Below are 22,307 nucleotides of genomic sequence, written 5' to 3' on the forward strand. Positions count from 1 at the left end.
TGGACCTTACATTGGTGCAGTGGGTCCTGGGTTCCTTCATACTCTAAGCCTCCACACTTACCTCACCTAAATCCAACAGAACACATCTGGCATATTGTGTGTCATTTTCTTTTCCCCTAAACCAGACCTTCCCAAAGTGTGGGGCCTGCCTGGCCTGGGGGGGGGGGGGAATGAAAAGGGGAAAAACAAAAAAACCCAACGACGCTTGGACACTGCTAGCACAGGGCGCCCACACAAACACAAAGCAGGAGATGAAGCATCGCTGAATATGTTTCCAAACCAACTTCATTCTAAACCAAAGACTAGAAAATATGGTGAAGCAAATCTTCCCTTTGGCTTCACCTGCACAGGTGCTGAGGTAGGTCTTCCTGCAGGATTGGTTTCCCTGCGTGGGGAGCAGCGCTGGGCTGTTCAGATCACGGACAAACAGGATCCCACATTCTTGATTTTTAGTTCAAACACTTGTTGTAATGACTAACTACTCCTGACATGTTGGAGATGTTTGCTCTTTATACAGTAAAGTTACAGGATACAAATAACATCAGGCTGATCCTGCCACGATTTGTTCCCCAGTTCAAATCACAGACAAACAGGATCCAACAGCTGTTTATGTTTTTGAACCCATTTTGCACAGAGAGATTTTTTTGAAAAATGCATTGATAGCAATGTTGAATATTATTACACAGGAAAAAAACAACTACATGTAAAATAATCACACCGTGACCTCTGCCTTTGTAAACGGAGGGACAGTAACTGCGTGTAAAACCTGCAGATAGAGACAAAATACTGTTAATCTGACTGTCTGCTATTCTGCAGTTCATCCCATGTAAGCAATAACGTGGCCACAGCGTGACGTGAAAAGGGCACATACCTTTGATGTTGCGTGATGAACTCTGTATTCCTCTCCACACGTAAAGCAAAAAATGAGTTTTAAAAAATCTCCGTTTTCGGTGATTCGAAACAGCTGCGCGTTCAAAAATACCGTGTAGGTGCAGACGCAGCATAAAAGAGTTAGTAGTTTATTTTATTACTGCCTGTAATTTATTGCAGATTACTTGTATTTGCTTAACTGTTTACCAAATGTTTGAGGTGTGAAATAAACCGCAACTGAGCAAAATATGTGTGTGTGGTTGGAGGATGTGTTAGTGCGTGTGTGCGCGCGGGGCGGGGGGGATTTTTCTGTAAAACAAAGGGGGGCCCAGCGAAAAAAGTTTGGGAACCACTGCCCTAAACAATGCGCCGTTCTTTGTTCCTAACTCATTAGGTATTTATGAAATGGTAAATGGCCTGTATTTGTATTTGTACAGCGCTTTACTTCGTCCCTGTGGACCCCAAAGCTTTACACATTCAGTCATCCATCAATACACTGGTGCTACATTGTAGCCACAGCCACCCTGGGCCGTGCTGACAGAGGCGAGGATGCCGGACACTGGCCCACCGGGCCCTCTGACCACCACCAGTAGGCAATGGGTGAAGTGTCTTGCCCAAGGACACAACGACCGAGACTGTCCAAGCCGGGGCTGGAACCGGCAACCTTCCAATTACAAGATGAACTGCCAACTCTTGAGCCACGATCGACCTAATAAACATATGTGATTTGAAATGCCGTTCAGTTGTGAGCATAAAAGCTTCGTTATTTCAGTAACTGCCTCACTGTCACCTCAGATGCTTCATGACTGCAGATGTTTAGTTTATTACATTTAGCATTCGGCAAACTGGTGTCAGAGATGTTACAAACCTGAACGCGGTCGTGCTGACTTTAACATATTCCTTCAGAGTGAAAAGGAAACAGACTAACTTGGTCATCCGCAGGAAGGATAATAAAACACACGCTGTTTCTTAAACATGTAAGTCAGAGAAGTAAGCTTAGCGTTCATGCTGGGTGTCCTCAACTCCTCATCTCTTTGTTGCTGTGCAAATTCAGGGTGTTGTCACACTCAAGGAAGGGGTTGAATGTGGTCTGTAGATGACAGCGTGTTCCTGTCGAGATATAAAAATGAATCATCTTTGGAAACGTTGCTATTTACTTTGGAGGAGCACACGAGGGCCTGCGTGTTTCAGTGTTTGGTGTCAACTTGTCCAGAGTGCCATTTGGAACATGTCTGCATTCTGCTGCTGTCTCATCAGTTTCTCCTCAGGTGTGGAAAAACAACAAAACAGCACAATCTGCAGATTTGATTGCATATTACAGTAGTGTTGATTTAAGAAGATGTTTTGAAGCACATTCGACTGAATGTAATGTTTGTGGATGTGTAAATGTGGGGACCAAAAATTGGAAAGTTGCTCTACTTGTGGGGACAAAATGCCCCATGAGTTTGAAGACAGGGTTAGGATAAGTGTAAGCAGCCAGGGAAAGCAATATGTCAATTAGATGTCCACACGAAGATATGAAAACACGACTGTGTGTGTCTGCTGAGCAAATAAAGAGGTTTCACCCCACAGTGAACATCCCAGTTTGGCTCCACACTCAGTGAGGGGCAGACGGCGAGTGTGAGGATGTACACACTCCGCTGTCGATGTGCAGAAAGTAAAGACGTCCTCACTTTTTATTACTCAGGGTTCATGTTTGACTTCAGACGTAGATGCTGGCGGACGTTTGCCAAACAAGGTTGCCTCCGACGGGAACTGTGTACCAACCGTCTCCTCTTGGACAAGGTCGACTATCCTCACACTAACATTCTGATGCCCTCCAGAAAAAGCACAAAAGTGACAGCGGTTTACAAAAACGCATTTGTCAAATCACAACAGACTGTACGACTCAAATCTATCACCAGTGTGCAAAACTTACTGTGCTATCACCCCCCCACCGCCCTGTCAGCGTCTCCTCCAGGAGAGAAAAAGCTGTTCCACGTAACGTTCGCAGACAGTTATGAAGTGGAGACCAGGAGGAGCAGGGTGTGTCTGTGTATTTCACGCTACAACAATCGAGGCTCTTTATTAACACTGAGAGTTTATTTTTTCACCTCTCCGCCTGCTGGATGTCCCGTCCCGCTTTCTCTCTTTCTTCATTGTAACATTTCCTCTGAGCAGCGAGCTCGTGCAATATGTTTGACCACTGCTTCAAGGTGACTCAGAACAGAAGGGAAACCACAGCGTTCACTCTGCATTCACAAAGCTCTACTGAAGAACTGTCTGCTGCTCTTTGAGTAGACTTCTAACCATCTGCGCTTCCTGCTCTGATGCTTCTTCTTGGCTTCAGCTCTGAGGATTAGAAATTAAACCCTTTGGGCTTCTCTGCATTTGACAAAAGCTGGATTTGAGTATAAATATACAGCAATGCAAACGTGGACGTGGGTCGTGTTCATCTGTCTGAGTGGAATAGTGTCATCAGAACAAAACTTGGACTCTTGGCATGACGTGGATGCATTAATGCAAGTCTCCGCTGAGATATCTGAATTAGAAATAGCACCCGTTCCTTCACCAAGGATCGACGCAGGGGTGATGGTGTCGGGTGCACACACTGCTGGTAAGTTTTTAAAGTCTGCCCACTTTTGTCTGCACGCTCTCGGCTAATAAACACTTAATAACGGAGAATTTTAACCTATTTTGCACACAGAGGATTAAAAATCGAACGGTGTATTCCTTCATGACTGCATTTTTGGTTTGATTTATGTTTTCTGTTACCCCGGTGAAGAAGAGCGTGAGGATGAGCATCTCCAAGGAAATGCTGAGAAAGTGATCAAGCAGGAACAAACTGGCTCTGGAGACCTGGAGGCGATCAGACGAAGGAGAAGTGCCTGGGGGAAGAGGAAGCATGCAGCCACAGTGGAGTCCATCGCATATAGAATAGTATGACACACAATCATATTACACCATCTTTTAGGTCATGTCGCTGTCCTGTCTGGCAGCTTTTGCAATCAGATGTTATGATCTGAATTGTTGAGCCGAACACATTTTGCTTTTCCAAGATAAGCTCTAAAAATTCCCCAAAGGCTCCTCTTCTTCATGTGTTTCTTTTATCTGCCTATTTATTCATTTCTAGGAAAATAGGAGTGAATATATAACAAAAGGAGCACAAACAGAAAAGCGCGGTGTAAAACTGGTGCACCTGTCAGAAACAAAACAAAAAGCAGAAACACACAGCACCTGTAACACACAGTCCTTATGTGAGACGTGTCTCTGTTTCCTGTGATGGTCTCCTGCTACCTTCTGTAGGCGGGTTTGGGGCGACCCGTTGGCGGCTGGAGAAAGCGTGGAAAAGGAGGCGAGGACAGCAACGCTCTTATGGCTGCACTCAGGGAACTCCACACTGAGAAGAAAAGGCTGATGGATCTCAGGAAAACACGAGAGGAGGATGATGAGGACGATGACGATGAAGACGACGACGATGACGACGATGACGATGAAGACGATGACGATGACGATGATGATGATGAAGAGGAGGAGGAAGAAGAAGAGGTTATAGTTTGTAATATTAGTTATCTTTTCTTAACTTGTCTTATTTACTTACTGATTTGTCCGAATAATTAAATGTTGTTCTTTTCTTCCAAGGAGGAAGAAGAAGAAGAGGAAGAGGAAGAGGAGGAGGAGGAGGAAGAGGAAGAGGAGGAAGAGGAAGAAGAAGAGGAAGAAGAAGAAGAAGCAGAGGAAGAAACGACTGAGTCGCCCAGCAATCAAACAGAAACGGTTTCTAACTTTATAGAGTTGCTTGTTACATATTACATGATTTTCTTGGGCATTAATAAAGTTTTGTGATTCTATTAAGTGTCAGAGCACCGAGAGAGAGATCAGCTGCAGGGGCATCGGCATTACTCACCTGCCGAGCTTCCACAACCTTGAAGCCACGAAGGTGGATTTAGCAGGTGTGTGTATATGTACAGCTGTAGTCAAAGAACAGAAATTTCACAGATTAAAAAGAGAAAAAAGAGCAAACAGAGCTCAGGAAGCCCAGCCTTCATTAGTGAGCCATCCATGCCCAAATCTTTGATTTACTACTGGAATACATTACGACGTGGATTATTATGCTGCCAGCTGGTGAATCATTAAATTGAAAATTGAAGTGTCATGTGACTGACTTTATGTTCAGAGAACAACATCAGGATCATCACGGCGCGAGCTTTCTCAGGCCTGCTGAACCTGGACGTGCTGGACCTGAGTCACAACATACTGGATGATGACTCGTTCAGCCAAAACCCACTTTCTGTGAGTAACACTGTCACAATTACTCACAAGGGACATATTTGTATCCCTTTATTTATCTATTTATATAAAAAGTGAAAAAGTAAAGTAAAACCAGTAAAGGGTGGCGGTTACTTTGTGATACTGCACATTACTCTGACTTAAATTTACTGCTCTTGTACTGAGGTTTGTGTCCCAGTGAGTGATATGTAGTAATATATAGTAATATGTGTGTAATATGTGTGTAATAACAGTGTGAAAATCCACCACAAACCTGTCCAACACCGTTCGACTGCAGAGTTTCTCCCACTCGTCTTACAGCTGCAGTTGGAGACTTGCACTTCCTGTTCTGCCTGCACTCAATGAGTTTTCTAACTATATATTTTTAACTGCACTTCATGTCTGTTGGGTGTTTTCTAGAAAATATTTACTGTGATGAAATATCAAGTATTATTTATCCAGACTGGGAAAAACAAACAAGTGTTACTGACAGTGACTGAACTCTGTTAGAGAAGTCAGTGTTGCTTTTCTCGTTGTCTGCTGTGATAAAATAATTTACAGTTGACAACAACAACATTTAATATACTGCTTGTCTTGCCAGACTGTAGTTTACCTTCGTAATGAGACAAAGTTTGTATTCACTGTAAGTTCGAGCCACAAATAAGATTCTGGGAAGAACTATTTGGTGTGTTTAAACAGCACCAGCAGAGACAAACACACATGTCAACAAAAAGCCAAAAACTTTACGCCTCGAGGCCTGAAACTGAAGCCTGTTTGACTTTCCTGTGACGTGGACGTGTTGAACTGCTCTGACATTATCCTCAGTAGCTCCGCCTTCACTCTTACAGAGAGTCCTCCGCCTGTCAGTACTTTTCTGACTTACAGGCACATTTTATGGGTCACTTTGCATCTAATTAAAATAAAAAGCAGGATATGTCCTGTATCATTATGGTAATAAAAGAGCATTAACTAATCCGTCTAAGAATAACCTCTGGTTTAAACCAGAGGTTATTCTTAGACCACAGGCCACACCGAGGGAGCCTACCACACTCTGACCAATCATTACACACTGCCACTGCTATACTGTCATGGTATTGGCTGAAAGAACCTGTTGGAAAAAACCTGCAGCCAATGATGTGGCGAATATGAGGAAATTATTTTTAGAGGAATATTCTTCTTCAGTTCCTGCTCACATCCCTGTAATGACAGAGGATTGATGGACTGGCTGCAGGGATGCTGCAAAGTCCTGTCCACTGCTTTTATTCACTCATCAAAACCACAGCAGCTTTCACTGAAGAGCCACCCGCAGTGGCTTTGCTAAAAATATGAGAGGACAGATCCCATGAATGGAAGAGATGCACAAATGTGACATCTTTCATTTGGTGTGTTTCTGTGAGCTCTGTGATTAAATCCCGATTGGCAAGCAGGGATGGGAAATTACGGACTTGGAGACAAGTATCTATTTAGTGTATTTTATCATCCCAGTTTTGCTCAACACCTATTTATTTGTGCTGCGTTTCATTTCATGCAGAACCTGACCTCTCTGAGGAAGCTGGATCTGGATGACAACCACATCACCGTGATCCCGACGCTGCCTTCATCTCTGGAGGAGCTGAAAATCAAAAACAATAAGCTGAGTGGACTCACACCGCACTGCTTCAAAGGTACACATCGTGTGTGTGTGAACACAGTCATGTGTAAAGATTATAACAGGTGTAACATCAGAGGTATTATTCCCTAATAGGTTTGATGAATCTCCTGAAGCTAGAGCTGGGAGGAAATGCTCTTCACAAAGACAGTGTGTCCCCTGCAGCTTTTAGGCCGCTACAGAGACTTCTTGACCTGCAGCTGAGCAACAATCACTTCCGGTCGCTACCACCGAACCTTCCTCCCTCTCTTCAGGTGCACATGTACCACAGAGTCATTCTTTCTCTCACTGCTTGGAGTTAGACACTCTCTGACACTGTTTGCATATTCACTGATTGTTTTCAGTTTAAACTGTGTCACATGTCTGACTCCTGTATCACACCTCAGCATCTGTCTCTGTCTTCCTCCTTCTGTAGACGCTGCAAATGAATGAAAATCTAATTGAGGAGCTGACAGAGGAAGCGCTGAGGGGCTGCATTCATTTGAGAGTGCTTGAACTCAGGCACAACCGTCTGCATGAGCAAGACATCGCCACCCACGCATGGACGCGTCTTAAGTATGTCCATCCATCCAACCCAATGTTATGTAGTTCCTTCATCGGCCACCAGAGGGCAGCCTGGTGTTGCTTAGGAATCTGAAGACCGCAGCTGTCGTTTGTTAAAGTGGCCACTAAAAGATATAAAGTAACAAATTTCCATGAAACGAGTTTTTTTTTAAACAGGCAGTAATTTAGTATTACAGTAAAGTAAATCATCGATGTTTAAAGCTGACGCCTTAAAAATGAGTGAAACAATCCAGATTAAAAGGACAGCACATTTGGAGTGTTGGACATCAGTTTCACTACGTGTTTTCTCAGCAGACATTCAGACTGATTCACACAAAGCCAGACAGTTTTCTTCTTCTGCTTCTCTCTCAGCCTTCCTCACACAGACAAACACATGTATGCTCACATATCGCACACGTTTGACAGCTGACCTTGTGTACTTGGATGAGCAGGCGTGTGAGCGAGGGCAACTGTGTGCATCTGTGTGTGTGTATTTGTGTTTGTGTGTGTGCTGTTTAAATATAGTGAATTCCAGTGGGTTTTTCTTTTTTTTTTGCTCCTTAGGATCCTTGCGAACCAAAGTGGGAGCCTCAGGGAAAACTGAGGAAATAGAGAATGCAAAAGAGAGTTGCAGGAAAGTGAAGCTGTGGAGATTTTGTATATAGGGGACAAAGCAGAAGCGTTAACTTGAGAAGATGCAGTTTGGGAAAACTTTAGGAAGTGATGAACTCTTGTAATCTTCTAGATGCAAAACAGACTCCAGGACAGGAAGATGGAGTTCACTGGAGGAAATTCGAACAGACTACTGAGTCTTCATGAGGCTTGTTTCTGATGCCTGACACTTTGACCTCATTAGTCGTGAGAGCATCAACTTCCCATCGAGTCTGCAGGCTCAGTAGCTGGGCCTTCATTTTAAGGCTTCTGCAGGACTGCAGACAGTGGATGAACTCAGCTTGACCTAAACTCCGCTTATACAGCAGGAGACAATAAGTGAGGTCGCTAACAAGACCAGAAGCCTTCCAGCTGATTGTCTGCAGACCTTTAATAGTATATCATCATGTGGTCCTACTGAGGCATGTTAAGAAACAGAAAGTGCCTGAAAAAGCTGAGAAAACAAAGATCAAAAGTGGATTGCTTAATGTGAAAAGAACGGCAGTTGGCTGAGTGCTTCTGTTTCATGTCACAGTGTTGCTTTGCTTCTAGTTCGGTGATCGAGGTTTGAGTGAGGAGAACGAGGTAACAGGGAGCTGGGCTCTCAGGCAGACCGGGCTCACTTACCTCATTATGTATTTAAATAATGTGCAATGAAAACAGGACATTTCCAAAACCTGTGAAATGTCTCTGATGCCCCCCCCCCCCCCCCCATATGCATTACCTTCCCCTCATTAGTCTACACAATAATAGCTACAGTTAATCTTATTTGAAAAGAACTGAAATATCCAGTATACTAAAGTATTCAGACACATCCTTCTTTTAATGATCCTTGAGTACAATCTTTCATTGCTTATTGGATTCACTGGACTTAATCAAAAAAGCTCTGACACTTGATGTTGTATGTAAGAGTAAAAACCAGTGTGAGATGTTGAGAGAATTACCTGTTAAGTACAAAGACGTGATTACGTCAATGCAGGAGCTGAGGGAGAATACGAAAAACATATCTGTAGCAGTCTCGGTGTCCAGGAGCTCAACACCTTCAGACTGGATGTTTGCAGACACCGAGCCCAGCTGGGTAAACACGGATTACTCAGTTTGGGAGATTTGTAAGATTTAGAGATGGGTCAAGTTCTTAGAAGGACAAAAACTATAATGTAGGTATCCACAAAAAGGCAAATGGCTGCACAGTTTGCCGAAAGGCGCCTGAATGACTTGGATACCTGGTTTCCACTGATTCGTGCTTGGCTCAGTGCCTCTCTGGAGACAGCGCTGTGGTGCTGTTTGAGAACAAGCTTACATCTCAGCAGGTTTTTCTTTTCTGTGGGAAACAAATGTGCTGCTGCGTCAGCAGATCAGCTTTGAAGTTGCTGTGGTGGCCTCTCCTATACTGGTTTGGGCCCAGCAATTTTGTGATTCTGTCTCAGTCACTTTTTTGTCTTTGGTGGGCATGCTACCACGTCTGATGGGTTCTGTCATCGCCACGGTGGAAAAGAGAGCATGACGTGCAAAATCCTCTGAAACAAAGATTCATAATTCCCGGGGTCGTGTGCATGATTGAAACCAGGCACTAAGAAGCGATTAACACCATCACTACAGTCCAACGCAGTGGTGGCACTATCCTGTTGTGGGATGTCCTGGTACATGGACACTGATGGATGCTCAAAACCATTTTAATAGAGCTCAGCTTCTCAAACTGGGATAAGGATTACATTCAATAAGTCAGAAATCTAAAGCGCACCACTGAGAAGGCTGTTTTGGGAAAACTTGGTAAAAAACCAGAAGTGTACAAAAGTGGTGTTGTCCTCATAAACAAAAAGGATGTGTATCGGATCTACTTTGTGTGTTTCAGGATGAAAATCAAATGAACTTTTGCTCCAGTTAAAAGCATGAATGCATTACTCGTTTTTCACGAGGTGATGTAGCCGGAGTTATGTAACATTTAGCTAAGCGATGCATCGCAATACGTCTTCCAACAACGGTGCCTTCCTTTGTTTATCCCTGTACATGTTTGTTATGTAAGCGAAGCTGCGCTGGCACACAATTAATGCTGTTGCACAAGCAGTTAGAATCGACTCTTATCAGGCACAATGAGCAGCCTGTTCAAAAACACAGCTGTACAACTAAAACAGACACACACACCTGACACCTGCCTGTGTCGGTGCCTGATCTCAAACTGGAGCATTTTCTGATTTGCATCACGACGCCCAAATGTCTGTAGATGATCATATTTCATTGATAATGTCTTTCTGGTTGCAGACTGTAGTTTATGCTGCCAAACATTTTTGTGTAATAATGGATTTGTTTTATTGTGCGCTCTGTGGTTTGACTTAACACTCTTGTAAAAGGATCATCGACTTAAAACTACCCAGTAACAGCCACTCCAGCTCTATTAGATAATAAGTGACAGAAGAGTCTTTTTTAATGTGGTTTGTGCTGAAACAGATGGCTGTTATGGCGCATCAAATGTTATTTTTCTCCATTAATTTTTTATTATTTGTGTCATGTTGCACAGAGAAGCTGTCATGGGAGATCTGTGTATATTTATCGTCGCTGCAGGCTCAGACGGATTGCATGGAGGTGCAGGTTCAGTGATCATCACACCAAAGATGTGTGTGTCGCATCGTGACGAGTCTCAGCCTGATACGACTTGTATCAAAAGCCTTTTTCTTATTTGGCCCGGCGCAAATTGGTTTCGTAATGAGCTTATATAAACTGGGAAACAAACACGTGCACACACTCTATACGTGCACACACTCTGTACGTGCACACACTCTATACGTGCACACACTCTATACGTGCACACACTGGCTAACATATGACACTAACATCAAGTGAAGACTGCTGGGTTTCATTTAAGTGATCTTCAGTTCACATTTAAAGGTTTCCTGCGTGGTTGCAAACACGTAACATTTAGCAAGTGTAAAAACTCACTTTAGATTTATAGAACACAAAAAAGTCCAGCTGCAGTTATTTGTTCGAGTAATACGGTAAATGATTTCAAATATGCTTTCAATGGCAGCTGGCAGAGGCTCCAGCCCCCCAGGACCCCAGTTGGACAAGCGATTTAAAAAATGATTGGAGGGACTATTTTCAACAGATCTCACAAATACTTCCAGATATCAGCCAGTGTTGATACACCCAGTGCGCACAAAAGTGCACACGCAGCTTTAATAAATGTGCCGTCATCCATCGATCGGTGCAGTTTCAAGTCCAGCTGCAGACTTTCAAGTGTGCTCAGCATAATCACAGAGCCTGGCTTGGACACTTGTCCAAAAGGCTTCGACTATTCTGTGTAATCCCGACGCTGTGGTTTCATCGTGAATGGAGCCGTGTGTGTCTGTAAGTGCAGTACCTGCTGTAAGCAGACCATCACCTGAGTAGCTGCAGGACTGGACTTTGCACAAAACCGAGACAGACTTGATTTTTTTAATGAAAAAAAAAGAAAAGCAAAAACATTTGCTTTGGTGTGAATTGTGCGTGTGTGTTGCCTGGAGTAGCTTGTGTGTTGCGTGCTTGTGCATGACTATTTGATCATAGTTTGTGCATCTTTTTCTTTTTTGGGTGATTAGCAATTTCAAATCCATGCATTTGCATCCTCGCTGCACCTCCTTGATGCCATCTGTGTCTGCCAGCATATTTAGTTTCTGTGGATGCGCATAGTTCATGTCATGTTGTGCGAATGAGAGTGTTGTGTTTTTGTGTAGGTGCCAAGCCAACGGGTGGAGGTCTCTGAGAAGAGAGGACTGTGTGTCTCTCCTCTCATTAATACCATGTGGTATTTAAACACTGGTGGACTGCTGCTGAGCTCACTGGCAAAGTTTTTGAATACAAATCAGCTGCACACAACTGGTCTAAACTGGTACACAGAAACAAGCATAGTGAGGTGTTTTATGGTTTCAACTGGGAACAGAAATCGCTCTTTTTTTATTTATTTAATTTAATAGAAATTCACAGAAAAATCTTGCATTTAGCGCCTGGTGGTTTCTTTGTGTGCTGCTCTGCTTCCCCAAGTTTCTGAAAGTTGTTCTCAGAGATGATGGAGGTGGAAGACGTTCTAATGCAGATTAGATACACAGCTGTATATAACAGATTGATGTCACTCATTGGTTTCAAATTGCATTTTGAAACCTCGACCCTACTGCTGGGCCAGCTGTGTCCCTGCAGTACCAAAACTGCTCCGACGTGTTGGAGAGTCACACATCAGGCTTTATTGTTTGTCAGGTAATGTCATTAACGATGCTCTGACAGGCAGCAGGAGATCAAAGACAACAGAGAGGTCAATAGTGATCTGTGTTGGCACACGTGCCAATCAAAGAGACCAGTAATGAGTAATGTGTTATATAATCAGTGTTGGTCAAGTTACTTGAAAAAAGTAATCAGTAACTAATTACTGATTACTTCCCCAAAAAAGTAATCCCGTTACTTTACTGATTACTTATTTTCAAAATAATTAATTACTTAGTTACTTTTTAAAAACACGATTTACAACCTGAATAGGTGATAAAGTGATAGATCTTTCAGCCCAATTCTACTTTTTCTGCATAATCATCATACAAAATGTAATCAAATGGAAAAGTCTCTTTTTAAAACTTGTTTTATTAGTTTTAATCTTTTAACTTTATGCATCAAGCAAAAATTTAATTATATGCAAAATTCTCTGACTTGAAGAAATTTGTTTAATATTTAAACCTATTTTCTGCACATTCCAGCACATAAAATAAAATATTTTTTGTGTTTACACTCAGTCTTTCAAATAGATGCAAGTAAAACACAGCAGAAAATAAATAAAGTCAAAGACTAGCGGTCCTGTTGCTCTATTTTCACCTGTAAAGCAGGAGTGGGGTAGGCGGAGGGTTACCCTGGTGCAGGTGTGCAGCGGTCAGTGGAAGAATCCGCGAGTTTCTCTGTGAGTTTCCCATTACGTCGTAGCTACTCGGTGCTTGCTCGGAAGTTTAGGGGGTTTTTTTCGCTGTAAAAAGAAGTTTTCTTCCCACGCACAACGGACACTAATGTTTTTGTCTCTTTTTATGGAATCAAACTCAAAGTAAGGTCAGTACTTCCACGCTTTAAACGCTGCACGCTCATACTCTCTCTGCACTCGATATATGATCCATTGTTGATCTGCACACAGCTGTTGTCACGAACGTCACACTCGCTTACGTCACTGTCATGAGACATTCTCGCAAAAAAATCAGTAATGCAGTAACGCAGCGTTCCTACGGGAAAGTAACAGTAATCTAATTACCGTTTTTGCAATAATAATCCCTTACTTTACTCGTTACTTGAAAAAAGTAATCGGATTACAGTAACGCGTTACTGCCCATCTCTGTATATAATACTGATGAGGTCTGACTCACTTTTGGAGCCAGTGGTCCGGACAGGAACTGCAGGTTTTGGCACTTCCACATCCAGATTGCTGCTTTTCCTGTGTTTTTCTTTCAGTTGCACCACTGTAGTGTGACCCAGAAATACTTCTGAGCAAATATAAACTATGCTACTTAAAAAAAACATCTTTTTGTGTTGCAAACTAATGACGTGAACAGGGACTGGATATATACCATAAAAAGTTTTTATTGCCAGTAAATAAAAGTAACTCTTGGAAAAGACGAAATAACAAATAATGATTAAATCTGCTTTTATTTTATTGTTACCCTTCAAGCACCCTTACATGTGCTAATGCAGTATTTCATCATATGAAACACTGAAAGAGCTTATTTTGGTTCTTCTGTTACTGAATATTTGCAGTCGCACCTTACTAGCCGAGCCTGTTAGTGGGTCACAGCGTTTATTGTGTACATTTTATTCTAGAGCATTTCACCGTACACACAAAATGTGAATATTTTGCACAGCCCGGACAAATCTATAGGAAACATGTGTTGGTAGTAATCTTGAATTCTGTGCAAAGTCTTGAGCAAACCCTGGTTTCTTTATATTTAATAGGAAAAGAAGAAATATGTGCTGTGATTTATTGAAACAGGTGTAATGTTCAAAAGAAGGAGAGTTGTGTTTTATTGTAAGCTGTAAGCTTTCTATTGTAAGCTACTAGTAACTGTGAAGCAGACAGCATCAGTCAGACATGCGTTGGCCCAAATGTGTTCAGCATGCACAAGCCTTCACTTCTTGGGCCCCATTTCCCATCAATCTGTAGTCATTAACTGGCCACCTGAGTGTTTTCTGAGTCTTTTGTTCAGTGATGTCAGTGAATGGAGGAAGAACCGAAAATGAGGTTTTGTCTCCTGCTGCGAGCTGTGCTGTAAACTCAAAACAGCTGTGTAAGACCTTCTAATAAACACTGAATCACAGTGCTGCAGTGCACCCCGAAGACAGCTTTTATAAGTCAGAATTATTATTATTGTCTTTGTCTCAGACCTCAGAAATCTGGTCCCAGCTCTGTGGCTATTCTTTAGGTTTCCCATAAGCCAAACATTTTCTAAGCTCTATCAGCAATTCTGCCTCAAATTCTCCCCCAAACAGCCATCGTACCCCTCAGGCCCCGCTGTTTTATTGGCTGGAGCACGCTGCTATTCCACCACACAGGCTCGCCTCCCTTTCTCCCAACAGCGCGATGCAGGAGGCCAGAAATGATAAAACATGAGATGAAAGCTGCAGAGAAAAGTTTATGAGTCAGTGTAGATGTGGGTCTATTGACATGCTTAATCAGGAAACCTGCAAAACCTAAGACGCTTCATCATCAGATGCTTCTGCTGAGCAGCTAACCTCAGCATTATCACTAGCAGTGTTGGTCAAGTTACTTGAAAAAAGTAATCAGTTACTAATTACTGATTACTTCCCCCAAAAAGTAATCCCGTTACTTTACTGATTACTTTTCAAAAGTAATTAATCACTTAGTTACTTAGTTACTTTTTAAAAACACGATTTACACCCTGAATAGGTGATAAAGTGATAGATCTTTCAGCCCAATTCTACTTTTTCTACATAATCATCATACAAAATGTAATCAAATGGAAAAGTCTCTTTTTAAAACTTGTTTTATTAGTTTTAATCTTTTAACTTTATGCATCAAGCAAATATTAATTATCTGCAACATTCTCTGACTGGAAGAAATTAGTTTAACATTTAAACCTATTTTCTGCACATTCCAGCACATAAAATAAAATATTTTGTGTGTTTACACTCACTCCTTCAAATAGATGCAAGTAAAACACAGCAGAAAATAAATAAAGTCAAAGACTAGCGGTCCTGTTGCTCTATTTTCACCTGTAAAGCAGGAGTGGGGTAGGCGGAGGGTTACCCTGGTGCAGGTGTGCAGCGGTCAGTGGAAGAATCCGTGAGTTTCCCATTACGTCGTAGCTACTCGGTGCTTGTTTGGAAGTTTAGGGGTTTTTTCGCTGTAAAAAGAAGTTTTCTTCCCACGCACAACGGACACTAATGTTTTTGTCACTTTTTATGGAATCAAACTCAAAGTAAGGTCAGTACTTCCACGCTTTAAACGCTGCACGCTCATACTCTCTCTGCACTCGATATATGATCCATTGTTGATCTGCACACAGCTGTTGTCACGAACGTCGCACTCGCTTACGTCACTGTCATGAGACATTCTTGCAAAAAAATCACGGTTTTAGTAACGCATTAACGCAGCGTTCCTACGGGAAAGTAACGGTAATCTAATTACCGTTTTTGCAATAGTAATCCCTTACTTTACTCTTTACTTGAAAAAAGTAATCGGATTACACTGCCCATCTCTGATCACTAGTAGAAAGGTTGGGAGATCACTGAGATCTTCAGCATGATGCCATAAGTGCTGTGATATCACTGGAAACGTGGATCTACAGGTTGTCTCTGAGCAATCTCATCACTGATTGGACGTTTCTTTGCAAATATGACTGAGATTATTCTCTGCACTGTATTTCTTCAGGTCCTTGGAAGCCTTGGATCTATCTCACAACCTGTTCACGTCCGTTCCTCTAAACCTGCCGCGCCCTCTTCGTAATCTGAGCCTCCAGCACAACAGCATCAGTCACATCCCAGCCTTCACGTTCCGTCACCTGCGGCCGGGCCTGCGATCCCTGCGTCTGTCCCACAATGACCTGAGCAGCGACGCTATAGGACAGTTCTCTTTTGTTGGATCTTACCGCTCGCTGAGTGAGCTCCTATTGGACCACAATCGCCTTGGAGAGGTTCCTCGCTGCATCCGACAGTTTAAAAAGCTGCAGGTGCTGAGACTGAGCAACAATCAGATCAGGTAGAATTGGATTTTCCATGAATGTGATTTCTATAATGCTGGGATGAGCTTCCTGCTTAACACCATTAGCTCTGCTGGTGGAGCTTCCTGTGAAATGATTCTAAGGAGCTTAACAAAGAACACATTCAATTTCTTATCTTTACATTATATACGGCTTTAAGACTTTTGAATGTTTGGTTTCTGCGTTATTTTATAGTGAAAATTGTCTGCCTGAACTTCAGTGTGCATATGTTTCAATCCTAGGCTGGTGAGGCAGTGGAGCGTGTGCCACCCTCGCAATCCGGGCTCCTTGGCTTCAGTCCACCTCGAAAATAATCTGCTGGAAGTCGAGAAGATTCCCCCAAACGCTTTCTCCTGCCTCACTGACCCTCAGGGCCTTGTTCTGTATCCACAGCAGTGGTCTGACTGATAGGACAGACGTTTCTTCTCTCACGTTTGCAGCACCCTGTAATGATGCTGTGTTTGCAGAAAATAATGTTTCACCGTGTATTTTGCTTAGTAAGCTGCAGCTTTCATTATATCATCTCTAAAACCATTTTCCTTTCACATCTTTGATCATTTCAGTTTGTAATAAATGTTCTTGACATTGTGCTTAAAATAACTAATGTTGTAAAAGTTGCTTTTTATATTGTAACAGTTGCACTGCAATCAGAATGCACATAAAACACAAGTTTTGTCTTTTCATTAAGGGATGGGATACTTTGGGAAACTAAAGCAAAGAAAGGATTAACCTGTGTCTCTAGCCTGAGGTACTTACAGTAGCTTGAGCTCAACTATTTAATTAGTGGAAGAGGAACTAAAGCAGGATGTTTGGAAGGGCAGAGATGGCATTACATGACCGCTTCATGATCAAACTTTAGCGATCCCCGAAAGAAAGTGAGATCTCTGGCAACACCGTGTGAACCTAAGGGGACCATTAAGGAGAAAAATATCAACATCACACTAGTTTCCTACAACTAGAAACCCTCCAAAATAAACATCCACCATCTAAAAATGCTCAGGGTCACTCGGACTGTGAAAGCGGGGCCTCGTTTGGGGTCTCCGAACATGTAGATGATGACGTCAGTCATGGTGTTTCAATAATTGCAGTGCAAACATGTTTGTGTGTGCGTGAGAAGAAGGAGGCAGCTCGTTATTATTTGAGGTAGCAGCAGGAAAAGCTGAGGAACATGTTACAGCTGAGTGCAGCTCGGGTACAAACAACAGGCTGACTTTTAAGATACAAAACATCCATTGTACTTAGGAAGCCTCTGAGGTGATCGGTGGAACAGGAGAATATTCATGGCAGTTGAGTTCAATAAGACTTGGCTACAAGGAAGAGAAGAAAGGAGGTTTACAACACGGGGAGAAGATAAAGAAGCCGGGATCAGATCATGTTCAGAGTGCTTTTCTCAGCTGGCTGGAGCTCTGCTGCCCTTTACTGACAAACTCTGTGTTTCTGTCCCACTCATCACTTGCTCGTGCCAGCTTTTGTGCAGAATAATCCAATCCTGGAAGCGTGACATGCAAAAGCAGTCCTAAAGAGAACAAAGCAGAGGAAACTCTTTTTATGGGAGTGTTTTCATTCATCTAATCCCACGTTAATATCTCCATCTTCAAAGCGTAACGTGAAGCAGACATTTTAAGAGAACGCATGCAAGTGTGAGCAATCAAATGCTGCAGCAGTCTCTTTAATTAGTTAATCCACTCGTACTCAGACAAAACACATTTCACAGTATATCACTCAGAGTAATGTGTATAATTAAAACGATAAAACATTGAGTTGTGTTTAACGCATGAAGTCGTAATTTACGCAGAGTGCGCTCGCTGTGCTGACAAGCTGGCTTAAGGTATCAGGTTTCATCAGAGTGCGGCTCTGCAGCTCTAAATGAAGAACAGAAGGCCCCCTGCAGACGCTAGAGTCACAAACACACTCGAGGGAGGCGGGGAGCGATCGACACTTAACAGCAGAGCGAGTGTGTTTGTGTTATTAACGATGGAGCTGATGACAAAGTGAAGCAGGTTACAGACCCTCTGAGATGAGACAGACCCGTACATCCTTCTCTATCCTGGGCGTGTGAGCACACGCTGCATTTGTGCTCTCAGCCCTGTGCATGTGGTGCAGCCTCCAACCTCCATAATTGTACAGTCATTTTGTAAACAGCACATTACTGTCTAAGAAACTACACGTTCACGTTTATAGTGCAGTTCCTGTACTTACAGGCTAAGCCGGAGCTTTGCACAAAAATGGCCGAGCTGTGTCTCTTCCTCTTTTTAACCTTCCCATCTTTGCACAGATGGACTCATCAGGTTTGAATTGAAATCCTTAAACATGCCTCCACAGCCTGTCAGATGGAGTCTTTAGCAAATGTCACGGGCTCACCGCTTCACTTCCATGCATGACGCCGCATGTGACACGACTAAACTGTTAAATCAACGCGCTGTCATAGCCAACAGATGTCTGCATCCCGTCGAGCTCAGTCTGACTGGCCCTAGAGGGGGTCGAGCTTTTTGTCTCGAGCTCTCCATCCTACCCTGAGACAGCTTCCTGTGTTTGTTTTTTGATCGGGCGTTGGTGGATGAAGTGCTGGTTGATCAAATAAAAAGCTCCAACACTTACAGAGAAAAGCTGCTAAAAGATTCTCTTCCTGACTCGGACTGAGACAACAGAGAAAGAGATAACGCGAGGCAAGAAGAGAGGATGGATGCAGGGTCTAAAAGTGAGGACACTGTTTTTGCTAGAACCTTTATGAGTTCACTTCTTAAAAGAATTTGGTCACCTCAGTGCATTCTCTGCAGGTATAAGCATCACTGAGTAGGAAATAGTTTTTCATTTAGATAAATCACAGTGTAAAAGAACTAAACAACATATGAATAAATATTATCATCCAATGGTGCAGAGCCTCATGGCAGCAGCTATCTAAGAGCTAGTGGGCGTGTTAATCTCTGGAGACACGTTAGATGAACACTCGTATAGAGCAGAAAGAGTTTAATTTAGATGCCAAGCCCTGTAGCTACAGCCCAACACCATAATCAACCGAACCACAGCGAGAGAGACACACAGGCACACAGAAAATTAAAATGCGTGAAGCAGAGGGAAAGGGCAAATTTACAAACGGGAGAAAGAGAGGAAGCAGGGAAAGAAGGAATGTCATCTGCAAAGTCCTTTATCAAAACACTGTCCCCTGCCAAAAGCCCCTGCAGGGCACTGATCCGGCCCGCATGCCTTTCCACCACTGTGGATACGACACTGTTAGTGACGAGTAGATAACTGAACATCAGACGGGCAGTGTCAGCTTCTTCTTGACTTTATATGATGGCAAAAGTGGTTTTGTGCTGACAGGCCTGGAGCAGCAGAGCTCAGGGATTAATGTCTGTGTGGCAGTCCTCGTGTAAGGTCATAAGAGTTCCCAGATCGCGTGGCTCGCCAAACTCACTGCTCCCTCGGTTAGAAACAACACTTCCTCCTGCCAAAATGAAACTTAATAGAAAACTGTGAAAAGGCCCAAAATCATGTTTTATAATCCCAGAACCAAAATATAAACTTTGTCCACTGTTGTGCGACTAGCTGCTATCACTAATCAGACGGAAATGTTTCACAATAAAAGACGGGTTTATTTCACCAGCTGCACGTGCTTCAAAAATTACATGGAAAGCATCTGCAAGCATAAAGCACAGCTGTAGCTGCTGTACTTCCAGAGAAGGATTAAATGTCCTGGGAGTTTCCCCTTCTTTAGCAGATATTTATGCAATCTGCATAGGATACAGTACACAGATGTTTCTATTGTCAGTAAATAAGTATTGTCTTAAAAATCAACTATGATTTATCTTATTGTCACCTTCCAGTGTCCCTCAAAAATGGTGCTATCTCACTGTTTGGGCCACTCCGGGTCTTTGGGCCGGCTTCTTCTCCTGTGGTGCTACAGTATATTTACAGTTGCACTATAATGAAAATGAGTCTGTGTGTGAGTCTGTCAGAGAGCGACGTGCAAATTTTCTCCTACAGCAATTCAAAAATGGAATTTCCTGACCTGTTTTGTCACAACATACCTCTAGAATAATATCGTTGGTACTGTCCATCAGTTCATTTTATTCTTATCCAGTTCAGGGCTGCAGGAGCGCTGCAGCCTATCACAGCTACCATCGGGTGAGAGTCGGGGATCGACAGGTCGCCGGTCTGTGGGCTAACACAGAGAAGCACATAAACACCTACAGCCTGTTTAGAGTCACAGTTTTAGCCCAACCCCACTAACTGCATGTTTTGGGGTCTGGGAGGAACCAGAGTACCTGAACAGGACTTTAAATCTCCACACAGAAAGTCCACGTGATGGATTTGAACTCTGGACCTTCTTGCTGTGAGGCAACACTGTTCCACCATCCTGCCCTAATAGCCAGCTTGAAAACTGTATACATATAACACTGTGCAAAGTCTTGAGCAGCCATTTATATCGTGCTAGGTAAATGTGGAGATAGATGCACAGACATCTTGAAACAGGAGGAAATGTGAATGAACAAAACAGCATATAAGGCAAAAGCAGAGTTTGTACAGTTCTAACAAGATTATATTTGGCACGACCTCCTTTATCTTTGACACAACGCTTGTTGTGATTTGGAGCTTCTTTGGATGTTTGCTCCGTTTTGCTTCATTGCAGGTCTGGATGACTCCTCGCTGCTTCAGTAAGGTGCGGGCTCGGGGGTGTCAGTCCATGGCAGGTATGGTTTTACTGTACTGGCAAAGTGTTAGGACACCATCATGCTGAAAAAGGAAGCTGTTGCCAGTCAGAGAAAACGCTTCCATTTTGGATCTAATCTACGTTTCTGCTTTCATAATTTCATCAATTTTGACAAGATCCCCAACACTGCTGGCTGAAATACAGTCCATGACATACTATGTTTTATAGACATTTACTATTGTATCTCTTTCCTTCCCTATAATTAGATTTGAAGCAAAAAATAAATCAAATTTGGATTCATCACTCGATAAGACCCATTGTCACAGATTTTCAGTCCAGTTCTTGTGTAGTTTCATCATTTTTAAGGACACACTGCCAGTGTTGGAAAGGTTACTTTTAAAATGTATTCCATTACAGATTACAGATTACATGCCCCAAAATGTATTCTGTAACGTATTCCGTTACGTTACTCAATGAGAGTAACGTATTCTGAATACTTTGGATTACTTAATATATTATCATGCTGTTTACAACTACATGAATGTCCTATTGCTGTGATTTATTACTGTTACTGAAGGTCCGCGGCTCCGAACCGTAGTAAAGGGACCTCTGGCTAATACGGTGGGTTCTGTGTCGGCTCGTAGCTGAAAACTAGCTTTACTTTGTTGTCTGGGTCAACTTTGCTAGCAGAGACAGAGAGAGGCGTTGAAAGGCTGCTCCAACAGAACTTATTGTTTCAGAGGAAAACACGAACACGGTGTACAGTCGAGTCTTAATAGCTTACTTACAACTGGGCTCGTCAGGCTCTCTTCTTGGCTGCAGTGGTTATTATTATATTTACATGCTTCCAGCTCCCGTTTCTGCTCGATGACAGCTCGTACTTTTCCTTTTTCTCCCTCCCTCGCTCACAGACACATAACGTGTATGGCAGTCCATTCTCCCTGCAGCACGGACTACACTGCCCATGATGCTACATTCTTTAGAGCTATACCTGTAGCATTCTGCCTATTAGCTTAGCACAACAACAACAACAAGGCCTCTCTCACCCAGGAAACACGCAGAGAGAGAGCGGCACCCTGTAACCATGGCAACCGTGACGCTGCCGCCTGGAACAACAGAACGTAGCTGTCAAACAAAACCCAAACAGTCCTGACCCGCCACAATATGAAACAGGGAAGTACCGCAGTGTAATCCATTTATTTCAACAAAGTAACTGTATTCTAAATACCACCTTTTTAAACGGTAACTGTAACGGAATACAGTTACTCATATTTTGTATTTTAAATACGTAACGGCGGTACATGTATTCCGTTACTCCCCAACACTGCACACCACACTAAGATGTGCCAGGTTCTTGGCTAATAGCACTTTGTTGGTCTGAGTTATCCACATAGATTCAACTAAAGAAAAGGAAACAGATGAATAACAAAATGTCAGAGGATAAAGGATATGTTAGCTCTTTGCTTGTGTTGGCACAGAACTGGTTCAT

The 22,307-nt window shown here is 42.8% G+C and overlaps 1 protein-coding gene across 1 annotated transcript; it reads left to right on the forward strand.

Annotated features, from left to right (window-relative positions):
- The first annotated feature begins 163 nt into the window (after positions 1 to 163).
- Positions 164 to 20,279, forward strand: LOC146495496 (extracellular matrix protein 2). The gene is made up of 11 exons (XM_085144996.1): positions 164 to 3,466; positions 3,635 to 3,789; positions 4,156 to 4,398; positions 4,495 to 4,626; positions 4,706 to 4,802; positions 5,027 to 5,142; positions 6,650 to 6,782; positions 6,863 to 7,020; positions 7,182 to 7,321; positions 15,840 to 16,166; positions 16,410 to 20,279. The coding sequence occupies exons 1-11, from the start codon at positions 3,277 to 3,279 to the stop codon at positions 16,573 to 16,575; spliced, it is 1,857 nt and encodes a 618-aa protein (XP_085001122.1). The 5' UTR covers positions 164 to 3,276; the 3' UTR covers positions 16,576 to 20,279.
- The last annotated feature ends 2,028 nt before the right edge of the window (positions 20,280 to 22,307 follow it).

This window comes from Neolamprologus multifasciatus, chromosome 20 (genome assembly GCF_963576455.1).
Source record: "Neolamprologus multifasciatus chromosome 20, fNeoMul1.2, whole genome shotgun sequence".
Lineage (NCBI taxonomy): Eukaryota > Metazoa > Chordata > Actinopteri > Cichliformes > Cichlidae > Neolamprologus > Neolamprologus multifasciatus.